We start from the raw sequence: 18,926 nt of genomic DNA on the forward strand, positions 1-18,926 counted from the left end.
CCAGCTAATTTCTTATATTTTTAGTAGAGACGGGGTTTCACCGTGTCAGCTAGGATGGTCTCGACCTCCTGACCTCGTGATCTGCCCACCTCGGCCTCCCAATGTTTTTTTTCTTTTTTTGAGAAGGAGTCTTGCACTGTCACCCAGGCTGGAGTGCAGTGGAGCAATCTCGACTCACTGCAGCCTCTGACTCCTGGGTTCAAGTGATTCTCCTGCCTCAGCCTCCCGAGTAGCTGGGATTCTAGGCTTGCACCACCACGCCTGGCTAATTTTTATGTTTTCTGTAGAGATGGGGTTTCACCATGTTGGCCAGGCTGGTCTGGAACTCCTGACCTCAAGTGATTCACCCACGTTGGCCTCCCAAAGTGCTGGGATTACAGGCCTGAGCCACTATTCCCAGCCATCCAGTGGTTTTCTGAAAGCTTCTGTCAGTCCTTTGATGGTCAGCCTATTCTCTTGACAAATATCTGTTCCCCTTATGATTTTCTCTTATCTCTAAGGGACCTGCCTCCCCCATCCTCACATAGCCACTTCCGCATATGTGGGACAGCTCTCCCTGCCACTCGTGGCCTTCGTGACAAGTTACATCTTTTGCAAGACTGGCAGCTTCACTTTGCACCTTCGTGTCTGCATTTTGCGGAAAGAACTGCCCTCAGAGCAAAGGCTTTCAGGCTACGAGCTGGCAGCAATGCTAGGGTGAGCGGTGAGGATGTGTTCATAGTGAATATTTGCTTTCTGGTACAACCTCACTACCAGGGCACGGTCTCAGTGAATAACAGAGGACACCCTGTACCTGTTACTTCTTTTTTTTTTTTTTTTTTTTTGAGATAGAATCTCGCTCTGTAGTCCAGGCTGGAGTGCAGTGGCGCCATCTCGGCTCACTGCAACCTCTGCCTCCTGGGTTCAAGCGATGCTCATGCCTCAGCCTTCCCAGTAGCTGGGCTTATGGGCGCGTGCCACCACACCCAGCTAATTTTTGTATTTTTGGTAGAGATGGGGTTTCACCATATTGGCCAGGCTGGTCTCCAACTCCTGAGCTCAAGCGATCCTCCCACCTCGGCCTCCCAAAGTGCTGGGATTACAGGCGTGAGCCACCGCGCCCGGATCTAAGTTATAACTTTTTTTTTTTTTTAATCCCAGCTATAGGGTCACCCATGTACCCTGGATGGCAGCCTGTCTCCTGTCATGAGACAGGGCTGTCCCGCTGCACTGTGCCCACCCATCTTCAGGACTTTTCCGCCAGAGTCCAAGCCGGTGGTTTCTGACCAAACGGTCAGCAGGAAACCGGGAGTTCCTCTTGCACTTGGCCTTGTGCAAACCTGTTCTTGACCAAGGCCAGGGCAGTATGCAACCAGACCTCGACTCTTTGCAACTTCCCCCCAGCAGAACTCACAACCTCCTGTCCTTAACTTAGAAATACCCCTGGGGCGGAGCCCGGCCCTCCCGGCATCCCTGCAGAGCCTCGGTCCACTCCAAGCAACATTTATTGAGGGTGGCGGGAGCCGCGCTGGACAGGGGCCGGGGCTGGCCTCGGCGTCCAGACAACAGGTTCTATAGAACACGTATATACAGGGACGGGGCGGGAGGGGCCGAGACGCTAGCTGGGGACTGCGCTCTACCCTCAGACGGCAGACGCCAGCTTCCGCTTGGTGCTCTCGCTGCAGCGGTTCAGGATGAGGTCAGCGCTGGGCCGCGGGGGCACCGCCGGCTGCGGTTTAGAGCGCTGGGTCTGCGGCTCCTCCTCTGCGGGCAGAGCAGGGCCGAGTCAGAAGCCCCGCCCCGAAAGATGGCCCCGCCCACAGTGATCTCTGGCCCCGCCCCGCCGCGTTCTCTAACTCCTGCTCCGCGCTCTGGCCTCGCCTCGCGGTCGTGCCTCTCCCTCTGACTCCGCCTCCGCTCCCTAGCTCCCGCTCCTCCTCTGGCCCCGCCTCCAGTGTCCGCCTCTCCCTCTGATTCCGCCCTCTGGCTCCGCCCCCCCCCCGCTGACTCCGCCCCTAGGGCTTACCCGGCCTGCCCCCTTCTGCTGCACTCACCGAGAGGGCTCCCGGGGCTCTGCGGTCCCGGCCGCGCCTGGCGGCGTCGCTGCTGCAGAAAACGGACGCTGTTGCGGCGATAGGCGTCCTGGCTGAGGCGCTTCCGCGACCGCTGGTGGATGCTGTGCGCGTTGCGGATGGACGACCTGGCCCAGCGGGACAGGGCGTCGTCAAAGCCCGAGCGCTCCCCTGCCCCCAGGGACTCGATGAGCCCTATACCGCGGCCAGGCGCGTCCAGCCCCTTTCCCCGGTGAGGGTTCTGCCTCTCCTGCCGCTGAGAGCCCCCGCCCCGGCACTGCCAAGCTGCCTAGACAGAGCGAAACCGTGGTGCGCCCCCCTCGACCCCGCCCAGCCCCGGGGAACCCCGCTCACCTGCGGGGCGGCGCCCCGCGCTTGATCTGGCGTTGGGCCTGGGACATGTCTTGCCCCGACTTTTGCAGGTACATGGACGGGAAGTAGCCTGTGACGTCATCTTTCCTGCAACAGAGGCAGCCCTTGAGGCTGGGGCAGTCACCTGGGGGTCTCTCAGAGGAGGGGTTTCAGGGCTCTCTCTGAACAATTGGGGTTAGGTCAGGCTGAGAGGTTGCAAACAACCGGACACCTGCCTCTGTGGGCCTCAGTTTCCTGGTCTGTGCAACTGAGACCCTTCCAGCAATCCTTCCACAGTCTATGCAGGGGTGGAGGTTAGCAGATCCAGGTCACCGCAGGGAACAGGTATTTGCTATAAGACATTGGCAATAATGGGCAGGGCACGGTCGCTCACGCCTGTAATCCCAGTACTTTGAGGGATCTAGGTGGGAGGATCGCTTGAGGCCAGGAGTTCGAGACCAGCCTGGGCAACATAGCAAGACCCCTATAGATACCTCCCAAAAAAATTAAAGAAAAAAGAAACATTGGCAGATTATATTTGCCAGTTTTTCTTTTATGTTAACTGCCTTCTGTCTCCTACGAACCTTTACCTACCTCCAAGCTACCAAATTCTGTGCTTTCTTCCAAATACTTTCCTCCCGCCCAACCCCAAGACAGAGTTTTGCTCTTGTTGCCTAGGCTGGAGTGCAATGGTGCGATGTCGGCTCATTGCAACCTCTGCTTCCCAAGTTCAAGCAATTCTCCTGCCTCAGCTTCCCAAGTAGCTAGGATTACAGGCATGTGCCACCACGCTTGGTTAATTTTATATTTTTTTAGTAGAGACAGGATTTCACCATGTTGGTCATGACTGGTCTTGAACTCCTGACCTCAAGTGATCCACCCGCCTCAGTCTCCCAAAGTGCTGGGATTACAGGTGTGAGCTCCCCATCTGGCCCCAAACGCTTTTTAGTTTCAGGTTTTACTCTGGGATAAACCTGTGATCCATCTGAAGTAAACATCTGTGCACAGTGTGAGGTAGGGGTCTGGGTTTGTTTTTTGCTTTTTTTTTTTTTCAGTATGGAAATCCACCTGTTCCAGCACCATTTGTTGAAAAGACTTTCCTTCTATTTTCAATATTATATTTAGGAGTTAAAAAAAACCCAAAACTTTGCATAATACAAGGTTCACATAAAACCCTAATTATTGGCTGATGGGAGGATCACAAGAAGATTATCAGGGACACAGGATGGGGGTTAACAGAGTATGTGTCTAAAAGGCTGAGAAATGCTGCTTCAAAGCCCTCTGGCCCAGAGCCCGGCTGCAGGTATGTATGTTGTGGTCCTAGCTTTAAGATAAGCTTGCAGCAGGGCGCCAGGCTGGTCCTGTGACCTAGGGCTCTGAAGACGCCAGCAAAGGCCCAGCATGGAGGCTCATTCCTGTAATCTTAGTGCTTTGGGAGGCCAAGGCAGGAGGATCTCTTGAGGCCAGGAGTTTAAGACTAGTCTTGGCAGCATAGTGAGACCCCATCCCTACAAAAAAATTAAAAAACATTAGCCGGATGTGGTGGTGCTCACCTGTAGTCCCAGCTACTTGGGAGGCTGAGGCAGGAGGATCACTTGAATGAGTTATGACTGTGCTCCAGCCTGGAAGTCAGAGCAAGACCCTGTCTCAAAAAATAAATAAATTTGTAAAAAAATGAAGACACAGGAAAGGACCTGGGAGGCCCTGTGGCTCCAGGGAAATGGCTCCACCAGCCACTAGAATTCTGTGATCCCCAGAACCAGAAAGAAAAAAAAAAAATTAGTATTTCTGCATTCATTTGGAGGATACACAGATGGGAAGGCAATGGAAGCTTTTTTTTTTTTTTTTTTTTTTAAAGAGACAGAGTCTTATTCCATCACCCAGGCTGGAGTGTAGTGGTGCAGTCATAGCTCACTGCAGCCTCCAACTCCTGGGGTCAAGCGATCCTGTCACCTCAGCCTCTTGAGTAGCTGGGGCTACAGGCATGTGCTACTACATCCAGCTAATTTTTAATTTTTTTTGTGGAGACAGGGGTCTCCCTACATTGCCCAGGTTAGTCTTGAACTTGTAGCCTTGAGTGATCCTCCCACTTCAGCTTCCCAAAGTGTTGGGATTACAGGCATGAGACACCACACCGAACCACAAGAAAGCTTTAAAAGAAAAAGGAATGATAAAAGAATGTAATCTTTTTTTTTTTTTTTTTTTTTTTTTAGACAGAGTTTCGCTCTTTGTCGCCCAGGCTGGAGTGCAATGGCGCGATCTCGGCTCACTGCAACCTCTGCCTCCTGGGTTCAAGCAATTCTCCTGCCTCAGCCTCCTGAGTAGCTGGGATAACAGGCTCCCACCACCACACCCAGCTAATTTTTCTATTTTTAGTAGAGAAGGGTTTTGCCATGTTGGCCTGCGTGGTCTCAAACTCCTGACCTCACGTGATCATCCTGCCTCTGGCTCCCAAAGTGCTGGGATTACAGGCCTGAGTCACTGCACCCAGCCAGGAATGTAATTATTCATACAACAGTTCACCGTGTTGCCAGAGAAGGAATAATAATAGATGGTTAGGGAAAGATCCTAAATCACAAAGCAAAGATGCATGCACCTGGACAAGGACATTGGATCCCCACAAGACAGGCCAGGGTGGGCTCACCCGTCCCTGCTACTGAGATGGAAACTGAGCCCAGAGAGAGGCAGTGGCTTACCCAGAGTCCCAGGGACAAGTCACCCCAGATCCCCAAACAGTCCCACCCTGGGTGGGGCTGACTCGGGTGGGTGCCCTGGATGGAGCGGAGCCCTCCTACCTGATGACCCACCAGCCGTCCAGGAGCTTGTGAATGACCTCAACAGCTTCGCCCTCGAGCAGGGACACCTCGTCCTCCTCCACAGCAGCGTAGGCCTTGATGGCAACGTACGGCTCGCCTGGTCCACGGCGGGGGCACAGAACACGGTGTGAGATCTGGCCAGCCCGGGGCTCACCACCCATCCCGTCTTCTTCTCTCTGCACCTGGGCTTCCTCCAGGCACTCCAGACCCACCCAGGGCCCACAGCGCCCCTCTTCTGGGTCTCCTCCCCCCATCCTCCTACTCCATCCCGGTTTCCCTCGGCAAGCTCCTGCTGGCACCCTCTCTGGGGGCACACTCTGGACTTCTGCCCTCTGCCCCCTACACCCAGGTGAGCTTGTCCAGTCCCATTCATTGCCACCCACTCCGGGGACCAGATTCCACAACGATGAAGGTCTGTCCAGACACCTAAATATGACAAGAGACCAGCCATGAGTAGGTGGGTGGAGCGCCTGTCCACGTGGCACTGGGAACTGCTTGGCTGTGGCTGTCGGCTGCAGGCCTTCCCAGTGTTTAAACAATAGCCACAGGCTGGACGAGGTGGTTCCCGCCTGTAATCCCCGCACTTTGGGTGGCCGAGGTGGGTGGATCACCTGAGGTCAGGAGTTCAAGACCAGCCTGTCCAACATGGTGAAACCCCATCTCTACTAAAAATACAAAAATTAGCCTGGCGTGGTGGTGCACGCCTGTAATCCCAGCTACTCAGGAGGCTGAGGTGGGAGAATTGCTTGAACCCAGGAGGTGAAGGTTGCAGTGAGCCAAGATTGCATTACTACACTCCAGCCTGGGTTGACAGAGCCAGACTTTGTAAAAAAAAAAAAAAAAAAAAGGCTGTAAATCCACATAAAAGGGTGAAATCACGCCATTTTAAAATGTGGGTAACCAGGCCAGGGGCAGTGGCTCATACCTGTAATCCCAGCCCTTTGGGAGACTGAGGCAGGCGGATTACCTGAGGTCAGAAGTTCGAGACCAGCCTGGCCAACATGGTGAAACCCGTCTCTATTAAAAATACAAAAATTAGCTGGGTGTGGTGGCACATGCCTGTAATCCCAGCTACTCAGGAGGCTGAGGCTGGAGAATGACTTGAACCCGGGACAGCAGAGATTGCAGTGAACCGAGATCACACCACTGCACTCCAGCCTGAGCAAGGGAGTGAGACGCTGTCTCAACAACAACAACAAAGATAAATAAATAAATAAATAAAATAAAATGGTAACCAATTCTATTATAGTTTTTTTCCGAGCTCAATGCAGGCCCCATCCAGCCCCAGCACTGCCAGTTTTCCCTTTCTGGTCAGTGATGACGCCCCCACCTCCAGGCAGCCCTCCTTCCTGAGCCTAAGGTCTGCTCGTCCTTCAGTTTCCCACTGGACCTGACCACATACCCATAGACATAACTGACTTCCCACCCTCCCCCATCGTTTGCTCCTCCTCCTGGTTCCCTGTCCGGACCAAGGATATCGCAACCTGCCAGGGCCCCCCAAGTCAGAGAAGATGAGGTCTCAGCCCTGACTTTTCTGCCAAGCCAGCAAGCAGCCCAGACTCCAAAGCAGTCACTCAACATCCCTGGGTCCCGCCTGCCCCTTTCTCCCACACCCCTATGGCCTGGGAGGGCAGGGGGCACCTGCATAGTTGGGCTCAGGGTCTTCCGTCTCGTCGGGACTGTCCAGGGGCTCGAGGAAGGATGCTGGGATCCAGCCTCGCTTTGCTTTCATCTGACAGAACCACCAACCTGTGCCGGAGAGGCGGGAATGTGACTGAGGGGCGGGACCCGGAGGCTCCCTGCAGCCATCAGGGACGGTGAGGACATAGGGACACAGACACACCAATGTCCAATGCTCAGATTTGGAAATGTCACCTTCACCTCACTGGACAACGAGGTCACATGCATGCATGCACATATGCTCACAGAACCATAGCTCTGAGCCCACTTCATAATGAGCAGACGGTCCCATACCCACCCAGACAGAACACCCAGACATGCACTGCCCCGGCCTGCCATGCACAGATGCCCACAGCGACTGCAGGGTGCACACTCAGAGACAGGGCGACTCGCAGTGTGGGGAGGACATTCAGGGCCCCTAAAGGAACCAGAGTCCTCCCAGGGGCCAGGCTGTCTGAGCCTTGGCAGGGGGCTTGTGGCTGTGGGTTCCTGAGCACCAGGGGAAGGAGCCCCGTAGGGCGGGAGGTCTGACCGCTCTCGCTCTTCTCCACGACCTCCACCACGTCCCCCATGGCCAGAGCCATCTCAGAGCCTGAGGTCTTCTCATAGTCGGCAATGGCGCGGTACGTCTGCAGGATGATGGGACCGGTGATGTCTGGAGCAGAGGGAGGGCAGGGTGAGTGGGCACTGCAGGGCCCATCTGGGCCTCCAGAACAGGTGCTGGCGTCCTGAGTCTCTGCTGCCTGCATTTCCTGGGCGCATAGCGTTCTCCAGGCTTTGGCCTCCCAATTCAAGCATGTCCTTGTTCTCATCTGATGAAGTTAGTGAGCCTTTCTCAACTTTAGTTTCTTTTATGGAGACAGAGTCTTGCTCTGTTGCCCAGGCTAGAGTACAGTGACATGATCACAGCTCACTGCAGCCCTGGACTCCTAGGCTCAAGCAATCTCCCTGTCTCAGCCTCCCAAATAGCTGGGACTGCAGGCATATGCCACTATACCTGGCTAATTTTTTGTAAAGACAAGGTCTTGGGACAATGCCCAGGCTGGTCTTAAACTCCTGGGCTCAAAGGATTCTCCCACCTCAGCCTCTTAAAGTGTTGGGATTACAGGCCACTGCACCTGGCCTTTTCCCAACTTTTTTTTTTTTTTTTTTTTTTTTTGAGACGGAGTCTCACTCTGTCGCCCAGGCTGGAGTGCAGTGGTGCAATCTTGGCTTACTGCAACCTCCACCTGCCAGGTTCAAGCAATTCACCTACCTCAGCCTCCCAAGTAGCTGGGACTACAAGCACCTGCTACCACGCCCGGCTAATTTTTGTATTTTTAGTAGAGATGGAGTTTCACAATATTGGTCAGGCTGGTCTTGAACTCCTGACCTCAGGTGATCCACCCACCTTGGCCTCCCAAAGTGCCGAGATTACAGGCATAAGCCACAGCACCTGGCCTTTTCGTAACTTTAAGGTGCACTCAAATGCCTGGGATTTTGCTAAAATGCCTATCCTGTTCAGTAGGCCCACCGTGGGACCTGAGTGCATTTCTGACCAGCCCCTTCATCCAACCGAGGAGGTGCTGATGCTGTTTGTTATTGGCTGAGATCAGTCTTCTCAAACTTCATATGTTGAAGTCCTAACCCCCCAGTTAGGGCCACTATGCCTTAGAGTGTGGGTGTATTTGGAGATAGGGTCTTGCAAGAGGTAATTAAGTTAAAATGAGGTCATTAGAGTGGGCCCTAACCCAACAGGCCTGGTGTCCTTATAAGAAGAAGAAAAAGCCGGGCACAGTGGCTCATATCTGTAATCCCAGCACTTTGGGAGGCCTAGGCAGGAGGGCTGCTTGAGGCCAAGAGCTTAAGACCAGCCTGGGCAATGTAGTGAGACCCCATCTCTACCAAAAAATTAAAAATTAGCTGGGCATGGTGGCACACACCTGTAATCCCAGCTACTTGGGAGGCTGAGGTGGGAGGATCGCTTCAGCCCAGGAGGTCGAGGCTGTAGTGAGCTATGATCACACCACTTCACTCCAGCCTGGGCAATAGAGAGAGACCCTGCCACTGAAAACAACAAAAACAAAATAGTGGCTGGCACAGAGTAAGTGCTCTACTAATGTTAGCTATTATTATTATTGTTGTTATTAGCAGTGACTGTGCAATAATATTAGAAACTGCCACAGCCCTGTATCACCTCTGAAGGCCATGTTGGCCTCCAAAACCTGTTCATTCATTCAGCCACAAACACTGCCCCGGCTGCCGGGAGCCAGGGTCTGTGCTGATCTCTGCACTGCCACCTGCAAAGGGCTCCTTTCAGTCTCCAAGGACCTTCCAAACATCCAATTCTTCTTCTTCTTCTTCTTTTTTTTTTTTTTTTTCCTGAGATGGAGTCTGGCTCTGTCACCCAGGCTGGAGTGCAATGGCACGATCTGGGCTCACTGCAAACTCTGTCTCCCAGGTTCAAGCGATTCTCCTGCCTCAGCCTTCCCAGTGGCTGGGACTACAGGCGCCTGCCACCACACCTGGCTAATTTGGATTTTTAGTAGAGACGGGGTTTCTCCATGTTGGCCAGGCTGGTCTCGAACCCCTGACCTCAAGTGATCCTCCCACCTCGGCCTCCCAAAGTGCTGAGATTACAGGCATGACCAACCGCACCCGACCCAAAGACCCAATTCTTCAGCAGGGTAGCTGTGAGCCCTCCCGATCTGCTCCCAGCCCCCGCTTTTTTCCCTGAACACCCCCCAACTCTGGATCTCCTCGGGGTGACCCTGCCCCTGGCTGCCCCACTGTCCTCTCACCCGCCGCGGTACTCTTGCCGTCTTTGGGCAGCAAGTATGTCTCTGGCTTTTTTGTCCTGAGGAGAGAACAGTCTAGGTGAGACCCTCGGCTTCCCACGGAGGAAGGAGAGGCGCTGGGTAGACTTACAGAGGAGCTCCCCAAGAGAAAAGGGACCTGGGGAAGGGAAGGGGCACTGCGGAGAGAAGAGAGCAACCGGACTGGCTGAGGAAGGGCTTTGGGAAGTGACAGGGGTGGGAGGATCTGCTCGGGCAACCCAAGGGAGGGACATGAGGGGGACACTGCATAGCCTCTTGCAGACTCTAAGGATACCCTAAGCCTGGGAAATGCTCTTGGGAGCTCCCAGGCCATCTTCCTTCTTCTTCTTCTTCTTCTTCTTTTTTTTTTTTTTTTTTTGAGACAGAGTCTCGCTGTGTCACCCAGGCTGGAGTGCAGTGGCACGATCTCAGCCCACTGCAACCTCTGCCTCCAGGGTTCAAGCGATTCTCCTGCCTCAGCCTCCCAAGTAGCTGGGTTTACAGGAGCACACCACTATGCCTGACTAAATTTTTATATTTTTGGTAGAGATGGGGTTTCACCATGTTGGCCAGGATGGTCTGGAACTCCTGACCTCAGGTGATCCGCCCACCTCGACCTTCCAAAGTGCTGGGATTATAGGCGTGAGCCACTGTGCCCAGCCTCTTCCTCCTTCTGGAGCCCTGAGAGAGCAGGCAATGAGGAGCGGACCCCACTGTGGAGTCCATCCTTCCCCCACCTCCCAGGCTGATGAGAACTGCCCTTCCTTGGACCAGGGGACACCTTCAAGGGTAAATAAGTGCCGGCCGGAGCAATGCTGCCTGTCTGTGTCTTGGCAGCCTGGGTGCCTTGGCGAGGGGGTAACGGCCTGTCCTCACGCCCCCCACTTTGAGCTTCGGTGACCAGAGAGGGGTGGAGAAGGGGACTTCCGCAGCCTGCCTGGAGCTCCCTCAGCCTCTCAGGTGCCTTCCACACAGGGTCCTGGGTACAGGAGACCCCAGACTTGCTCAGTACTTAGCAGAGGCATCAACCCCACATCCTTCTGGGGAGCTCCGCAAGACACCCATTGCTTCTTCTGATCCTCACTGCCCGTTATAGAAATGGAGAACCTGCGTTCAGAGGGCAGTGGTGGCCGGCTCTGGGTCCCATGGCCAGGTGGCCGCAGGGTCGGGATGAGGACCCAAGACTCTGGACCTCCGGCCCTGAGTGCTTCCCCCAGTGCCCTGAGGTGTGAAGGATGAAGGTGGAGGCTTGGCGGGGTCACAGGGGCTGGAGGCGGAATCTGCCTCCTCTTTCTGGCTGTGTGGCTCTGAGAAGGCGGCTTTCCCTCTCTGAGCCTCGGTTTCCTCGTCTGCAAAACACGGAAAGTCCCACCCCCCTTCCCTCTCCCGCCTGGCAGCGTGAAAAGGCCACTCACTGGTTGTCCGTGGGGAGCTTGAGGTCGTTGGGGCGCACCTTGAAGAAGTCGAGGAGGTGGGGACAGCGGGAGATCTTGGTGGGCAGGCTCATGAGCGTGCTGCAGTACTCAGTAAGCGTGCCCTGGCGGTTCTCGGCGGCCCGCTGCCCGTCGAACCACCTGGGAGCTGGCACCAGAGAACATGAGGTCAAGCCCGAGAGGGGCTGGGAGGGCAGGTGAGCCCCCGCCACCGACCCCCCGACAGGCGGCTCAGCCCCGCGCTCACCTGGAAGGTGGGGGATGGTCCTGTTCTCTGGATTGATCGCCCCTGCCTCAATAGGGAACATTTCTTTTAAGGTTTTCTAAACATTAAAAAGACAAGAAGACGGGAAGGAATATTTGTAGTTTACAATACTTGGAAAAGCACGAGATTGGAAGTGACCTAAATACTTCTCAAAACTACCTAAAAGGCTGAGTGTGGTGGCTCATGCCTGTAATCCCAGCACTTTGGGAGGCTGTCCTGGGTGGATCACTTGAGGTCAGGAGTTCAAGACCAGCCTGGCCAACATGGCGAAACTCCATCTCTACTAAAAATACAAAAATTAGCTGGGAGTGTTAGCACACGCCTGTAATCCTAGCTACTCAGGAGGCTGAGGTGGGAGAATCGCTTAAACCTGGGAGGCGGAGGTTATGGTGAGCCGAGATGGCACCACTGCACTCCAACTTAGGTGACAGAGTGAGACACTGCCTTAATATCTCGGGCCTAGAAATTTCGGTGGCAATCTGGATTCCTTGATTAGCAGAGGCACTGACCTCTCTGCCTCCCACGTGCAAGTCACCAGCAAATCCTTTTGCTTCCAATCCCCAAATCTCTTTGGGATCTGACCGCTTCCCACCACCACCACCCTCCTGGCCCTACCCACTACCAGGCCCCCGTCCACCCTTGTCTGTCCTCAATCCAGGCGCCAGAGGGATCCTCTTAAAACTCAGGTTGGCCAGGTTCAGGGGCTCAAACCTGTAATCCTAGCAATTTGGGAGGCTGAGGCAGGAGGATCACTTGAGTCCAGGAGTTAGAGACCAGCCTGGGCAACATAGTGAAACCCCATCTCTGCAAAAAACAAATCAGGAAAAGGAGCCAGGTGTGGTGGTGCACACCTGTGATCTCAACATGGGAGGCTGAGATGGGAGAATCGCTTCAGCCCTGGAAGTTGAGGCTGCAGTGAGCCGAGATCGCACCACTGCACCCCAGCCTGGGCGACAGAGTAAGACCTCATCTCAAAAGAAAAACAAATATTTTTTAAAAACTGATAACTCATTCTTAAAAAGATACAAATGTAAAATTTAGGAAAATAACTACCATTGGGACTACAACCACAAGGAGAATGTTTATCAGCAGGTGCATTTGTTATTCGGGATCTAGAACTTGGCTTTGATTTTCTTTTTTTTTTTTTGAGACAGAGTCTCGCTCTGTCGCCCAAACTGGAGTGCAGTGGCCGGATCCCAGCTCACTGCAAGCTCCGCCTCCCGGGTTCCCGCCATTCTCCTGCCTCAGCCTCCCGAGTAGCTGGGACCACAGGCTCCCGCCACCTCGCCCGGCTAATTTTTTGTATTTTTCAGTAGAGACGGGGTTTCACCGGGTTAGCCAGGATGGTCTTGATCTCCTGACCTTGTGATCCGCCCATCTCGGCCTCCCAAAGTGCTGGGATTACAGGCTTGAGCCACTGTGCCCGGCGGTCTTTGTTTTTCAAAAGTGGTAAGAATGGTTCCATTCTAGGAACGTTCTGGGAGATCCTGTCTGTTTTACTTTAAAATGAGAATTTGGTGTTTTTCATTTTATTCACTGTTTTCAGCAAGACTTCTTAAATGCTTCAGGGGGAAAAATGTTTTTTAAAATGCCCCCTTAGCTTTGGGAGGCCAAGGCAGGAGGATCACTTGAGGTCTGGAGTTCAAGACCAGCTTAGGCAACATAGTGAGATCCCCGTCTTTACAAAAAACACGAAAAATTAGCCACACACGGTGATGCGCACCTACAGTCCCAGCTATTCAGGAGGCTAAGGCAGCAGGATCACTTGAGCCCCAGTGGTTGAGGCTGCAGCGAGCTATGATTGCACTGCAGCCTGGGTGACAGAGCAAGACGCTGTCACAAAAATATATATAAATAAATCAATCCCCTTTAACTGTGGTCTGGGAGGGGAGTCTGGGTTCTGCAGTTTCCGCACCACCTGGGCTAAGGTCCTCCCCAAAGGGTAGAGCTGGAACGGTGGGTCCCTCTCCCTCCTCTGTCCCCACACTCACATGGAACTCGTAGATCTCCGTGAAGCGCCGGTACACCACCTTCTCGGACAGGTCCTGCCATTTCACCAGAAACATGTACACCTGGGGAAGGCCAGAGTCGGGGGGACCCCATTCAGCTTCCAAAGAGGCTTTGCTGTGTGCACCCAGGATCCCACTACCCCCTGGAGGAAGTCCAGAGGATTGGGTGAGGGACATCTTTGGGGTGGTCCAGGATTGCAGAAAGGGCACACACGTGGACCCCAGTGCTGCCACACCCCAGCCTTGAGACCCAGGGCAAGATGGTCAGCTTCTCTCAAATGGACTCATCCGTAAATTGGAGATAAAAGTAGGACCTAGGCTGGGCACGGTGGCTCACACCTGGAATCCCAGCACTTCTTAGGACTGAGGTGGGAAGATCGCTTGAGTTCAGGAGTTCGAGACTAGCCTGGGCAATATAGCGAGATCCCCATATCTACTAGAAATACAAAAATTGGCCGGGTGTGGTGCCGCACATCTGTGGTCCCAGCTGAGGCAGGAGAATTGCTTGAGCCTTGTAGGTCAAGGCTTTAGTGAGCTATGATTGCACCACTGCACTCCAGCTTGGGTCGGGAGGGGAGGGGAGAGTCAGGCAGGTTGGGCATAGTGGCTCATGTCTGTAATCCCAGAACTTTGGGATGCCAAGGCAGGTGGATCACCTGAGGTCAGGAATTCGAGACCAGCCTGACCAATATGGTGAAACTCTGTCTCTACTAAAAATACAAAACTTAGCTGGGAGTGGTGGTGGGTAGTTGTAATTCCAGCTACTTGGGAGGCTGAGACAGGAGAATTGCTTGAACCCAGGAGGTGCAGGCTGCAGTGAGCCGAGGTTGTGCCACTGCACCCCAGCCTGGGTGACAAAGTGAGACTCCCTCTCAAAAAAATTAAAAAGAAGACAACATCGCATCTAAGATCCACTGCCCTGGATGCGCAAACTGAATCTAATGAAGAGAAACTCAAACCAAGGGACATTGTACAAAGTAACTGTCCTGCTCTCTGCAAAACATCAAAGTTGCAAAAGACAAAGACTGATTAAGACTGATCCAGAATCAGCTGGACGCGGAGGCTCACGCCTGTAATCCCAGCACTTTGGGATGTTGAGGTGGGCAGATCACCTGAAGTCAGGAGTTCGAGACCAGCCTGGCCAACATGGTGAAACCCTGTCTCTACTAAAAATACAAAAATTAGCTGGGCGTGGTGGCGCATGCCTGTAATCCCAGCTACTCAGGAGGCTGAGGCACAAGAATTGCTTAAACTCGGGAGAAGGAGGTTGCAGTGAGTGGAGATCGTGCCGCTGCACTCCAGCCTGGGTGACAGAGCAAGACTCCATCTCATAAAAACAAAAAACAAACAAACAAAAAAAAAAACTGATCCAGAATCCACATGGCGAAACCCTGTCTCTACCAGAAAATACGAGCTGGGCGTTGTGGCGGGCACCTGTACTCCTAGCTACTCAGGAGGCTGAGGCAGGAGAATCTCTTGAACCTGGGAGGCAGAGGTTGCAGTGAACCGAGATTGCACCACTGCACTCCACTCTGGCAACAGAGTGAGACACTGTGCCAAAAAAAAAAGAAAAAGAAAAAAGATAAAAAGACCGATCCAGATTAAATCCAGATTAAAGAAGGTTAAAGGCCATGACATTGATCCTTGACTGGATCCTAGACCTGAAAAAAGTTTTTACTGCAGAGGGCAAGTAGGATAATTGGGGGAATCTCAGTAAAGTCTGTGGGTGGATAATGGTGTTTTGTCCATGTTAATTTGCTGATTTTGACACGTGCATTGTGATTATGTAAGAGAATGCCCTTGATTTTAAGAAATGCCTAACAACTAGTATTTAGAGGTAAAGAAACACGTCTTCAACTCACTCTCAAATAATTCAGAAAATATACCCAGAAAGAGGCATGTGGATGAAGGTGAGGGAAAGATTATTGGAGTGATTGGTACTGTTTTGAAGCCCAGTAACCTTTCTGTAAATTTGAAATTTCAAAACTGAAAGTTACAAAGAAAAGGAGAAAAGTGACTAGGCACGGTAGCTCACGCTTGTAATCCTAGCACTGTGGGAGGCTGAGTCCAGAGAGTTGCTTAAGCCGAGGAGTTCAAGATTAGCCTGTACAGGCCTGGTGCAGTGGCTCAAGCCTGTAATCCCAGCACTTTGGGAGGCTGAGACGGGCAGATCACGAGGTCAGGAGATCGAGACCATCCTGGCTAACACGGTGAAACCCCGTCTCTACTAAAAAAATACAAAAAACTAGCCGGGCGAGGTGGCTGGCACCTGTAGTCCCAGCTACTCGGGAGACTGAGGCAGGAGAATGGTGTGAACCTGGGAGGCGGAGCTTGCAGTGAGCTGAGATCCGGCCACTGCACTCCAGCCTGGGCCACAGAGCGAGACTCCGTCTCAAAAAAAAAAAAAAAAAAAAAAAAATTAGCCTGTACAACATAGTGAAACCTCATCTCTACAAAAATTTTAAAAATTAGCCAGGAGTGGTGGTGTGTGCCTGTAGTCCCAGCTACTCAAGGGGCTGAGGCAGGAGGATCGCTTGGGCCTGGCAGATCGAGGCTGCAGTGAGCTATGATCGCACCACTGCACTCCAGACCTCATTTCAAAAAAACAGGCCCAGGAACGGTGGCTCCCAGCACTTTGGGAGGCCGAAGCGGGTGGATCACTTTGAGGTCAGGAGTTTGAGATCAGCCTGGCCAACATGGTGAAGCCCCGTCTCTACTAAAAAATGCAAAAATTAGCCAGCTGTGGTGGCAGGCAGCTGTAATCCCAACTACTCTGGAGGCTGAGGCAGGAGAACAGGTTGAACCCAGAAGACGGAGGTTGCAGTGAGCTGAGATCACACCACTGCACTCTGGCCTGGGCAACAGAGCAAGACTCTGTCTCAAAAAACAAAACGCAACAAAAAAGAGAAAGATCTTGGCACATAGGACTAAATGTTCCATACAAGCTTCATTCAATTTCCTAAATGTAGCTTCTCCCTGGCCTTCCTATGGGATTAGGGGACCCAGTGGACTGGCCTGTCTGAGCAGGCATTTGTCCAGCCTCCCGGGGGACAGATGGGAGGACTCTTGGCCCCTGTGATGGTGTCACCCTACTGGAGAAGATAAGACTCTAACTGACACTACAGGCAGCTGGGGAGAGAGAGAGAGCTTTAGTTTCCAGGCCTCCCTCCTGGGAGGGCCACTCTCTGATAGCAGGGCTAGTCAGGGAAGGCTTCCTGGAGGAGTGGGCCTTGGACCTGAGAGAGTGCTAGGCTGCCTGGCCATGGCAGGGGAGCAGAGAGAGGACTCCTAGCTAAGGCTGAGGGCCTGGCTGGGAACACAGGCGGGGACAGTAAAGGGCTGGGGCCCAGGGCAGGTCCAAGGGTACTGTCTTCCCCGGGTGGAGTCCAGGATCAGAGGGGTAGATCCAGGCCCAAAGACCAGGGACCGGGTGCTAAGACCCTGCCCCCTTAGTCCTCACTGGAGCTGGTTGGCCTTGGGACTGTAAGGGTGGCCGCGGTGTCCCTCCCGTATCACCACCATGGGATCCCTTCCACCAGCTACTCACATAGTGCTGGTTGGGTACGAAGCGCTTCTCAAAGCCCAGCAGGGCGATGTGACGGATGAAGGTGTCCCCCATGACTGGGTGGCCTCCAGTGCTCCCTGGCACTTCCAGGCTGTGCCTTAAATGCACTGGAAAGAGGAAGTCGCTTTTGTCGCGGTCGGGACAGGGGGCAGGGAGGGTACAGAAAAGGCTTTGCTTCTTCTTTCAGTTTCTGGGGACTCTTCAGGCTTGCAGGGTGTAAATATGGGCAGAGTCACATTCACACACACCTGCAGGGACAAGGAAAAGGGTTTACACTTGTCCTTCCTGTCGCCTACATGGGCCCCATGGGTTTTGGGGGTGAACCAAGCTGCTCCTGCCTCAGGGCCTTTGTATTTGCTGTGTCCCCTTGCCCATCTTTCCCCCCTTGACCATATTCCCGCCTTGACCATGTTCCCCCCACTCATCGTCTTCCCTCCATAACTCTCTCCTCCATTTCTCTGCCCAAATGTCACCTCTTCCGAGAAGCCTTCCTTGATAACTTCACATTGCCTAGCAAACTTCATCTCTTCCTCAGCCTCTTCCTGCCCCCTTTTTCTGCAGAGCACTTATTATCATTGATGCATCACCAATTGCATGTTATTTTTCTTTATTATTATTGTTATTATTATTTGAGACAGGATCTTGCTTTGTTATCCAGGCTCAAGCACAGTGGTGCGATCAGTTCACTGCAGCCTCCAACTCTTGGGCTCCAGTGATCCTCTTGCCTCAGCCTGTGGAGTTGCTGGGACTTCAGGTGCGTTCCACCATGCCCGGCTAATTTTTTACATTTTTTTTGTACAGACAGGGTCCTGCTATGTTGCCCAGGATGGTCTCAAACTACTGGCCTCAAATGATCCTCCTGCCTCTGCCTCCCACTGTTTTTGTTTTGTTTTGTTTTGTTTTGAGATGGAGTCTCGCTCTTGTTGCCCAGGCTTGAGTGCAATGGCGCGATCTCGGCTCACTGCAACCTCCACCTCCCAGGTTCAAGCAATTTTCTTGCCTTAGCCTCTTGAGTAGCTGGGATTACAGGCATGTGCCACCATACCTGGCTAATTTTTTTTTTTTTTTTTTAATAGAGACTGGATTTCCCCATGTTGGCCAGGCTGGTCTTGAACTCTTGACCTCAGGTGATCCTCCCACCTCAGTCTCCCAAAGTGCTGGGATTGCAGGTGTAAGCCACCACACCTGGCCTTGCCTCTGCCTCTCAAAGAGCTGGGATTACAGGCATGAGCCACCGTGCCTGGCCTGACTTTTTTTAGTCCCTCCTTACCACCATGTGTGTCCCAGGAAAGCTAGGGCATGACCGGGTTATCAGGGGCTGTAGCCCCAGCCCTTCCATCTAGTGCCTGGCACACAGAGACCATAAATATTTGGATCGTGACTGCAACATTCACTGAGTGAATGAATGAATGAGCGAGTGAATGAATGAATGAGTGAATGAATGAGTAAATGAAAGAGTGAATGAATGAGTGAATGAACGAATGAGTGAATGAGTGAATGAATGAATGAGTGAATGAACAAGTGAGTGAATGAGTGAATGAGTGAATGAAGGAGTGAATGAATGAGTGAATGAATGAGTGAGTGAATGAATGAGTGAATGAATGAGTGAATGAACGTGGGCATGGGAGTGCGCATTGCGAGTGCTAGGTGCTTGTCCTTGGCTATGTGTGGATGAGTGCCAGTGACAGCTGGGATGAAAATGGCACAGACTTTGAGTGAGACTTGAGTTCCGATCCTCAAGTAAGCAAATCTTTCATTGAATTGTTCCTTAAAGCTGACTCAGTTTCTTCCAGAGTGAAATAAGATTGTCAGCTTTGCCAGGAAGGGAATTTGGGACAAAGAGGTGAGGAGGGAGCAGCGTGCCCAGGGACAAGCTGAGGCCTCTCTCTCCCACTCCCCCTAGAGCCTGGGAGGCCCAGAACTTTTGGAACTCATTCAAGGTCATGAGTTCATGAGTGGCC

The 18,926-nt window shown here is 52.9% G+C and overlaps 1 protein-coding gene across 1 annotated transcript; it reads right to left on the reverse strand.

The window, feature by feature from the left end:
* Positions 1-1,407: 1,407 nt before the first annotated feature.
* On the reverse strand, positions 1,408-17,114 carry NCF1 (neutrophil cytosolic factor 1). The gene is made up of 11 exons (XM_025379397.1): positions 16,948-17,114; positions 13,383-13,463; positions 11,374-11,449; positions 11,109-11,274; positions 9,679-9,734; positions 7,431-7,553; positions 6,860-6,967; positions 5,198-5,315; positions 2,406-2,510; positions 2,034-2,179; positions 1,408-1,743 (listed from the first exon to the last, which is right to left on the reverse strand). The coding sequence occupies exons 1-11, from the start codon at positions 17,017-17,019 to the stop codon at positions 1,622-1,624; spliced, it is 1,173 nt and encodes a 390-aa protein (XP_025235182.1). The 5' UTR covers positions 17,020-17,114; the 3' UTR covers positions 1,408-1,621.
* Between the last annotated feature and the right edge of the window lie 1,812 nt (positions 17,115-18,926).

Source organism: Theropithecus gelada, chromosome 3 (assembly GCF_003255815.1).
Source record: "Theropithecus gelada isolate Dixy chromosome 3, Tgel_1.0, whole genome shotgun sequence".
Classification (NCBI taxonomy): Eukaryota; Metazoa; Chordata; class Mammalia; order Primates; family Cercopithecidae; genus Theropithecus; species Theropithecus gelada.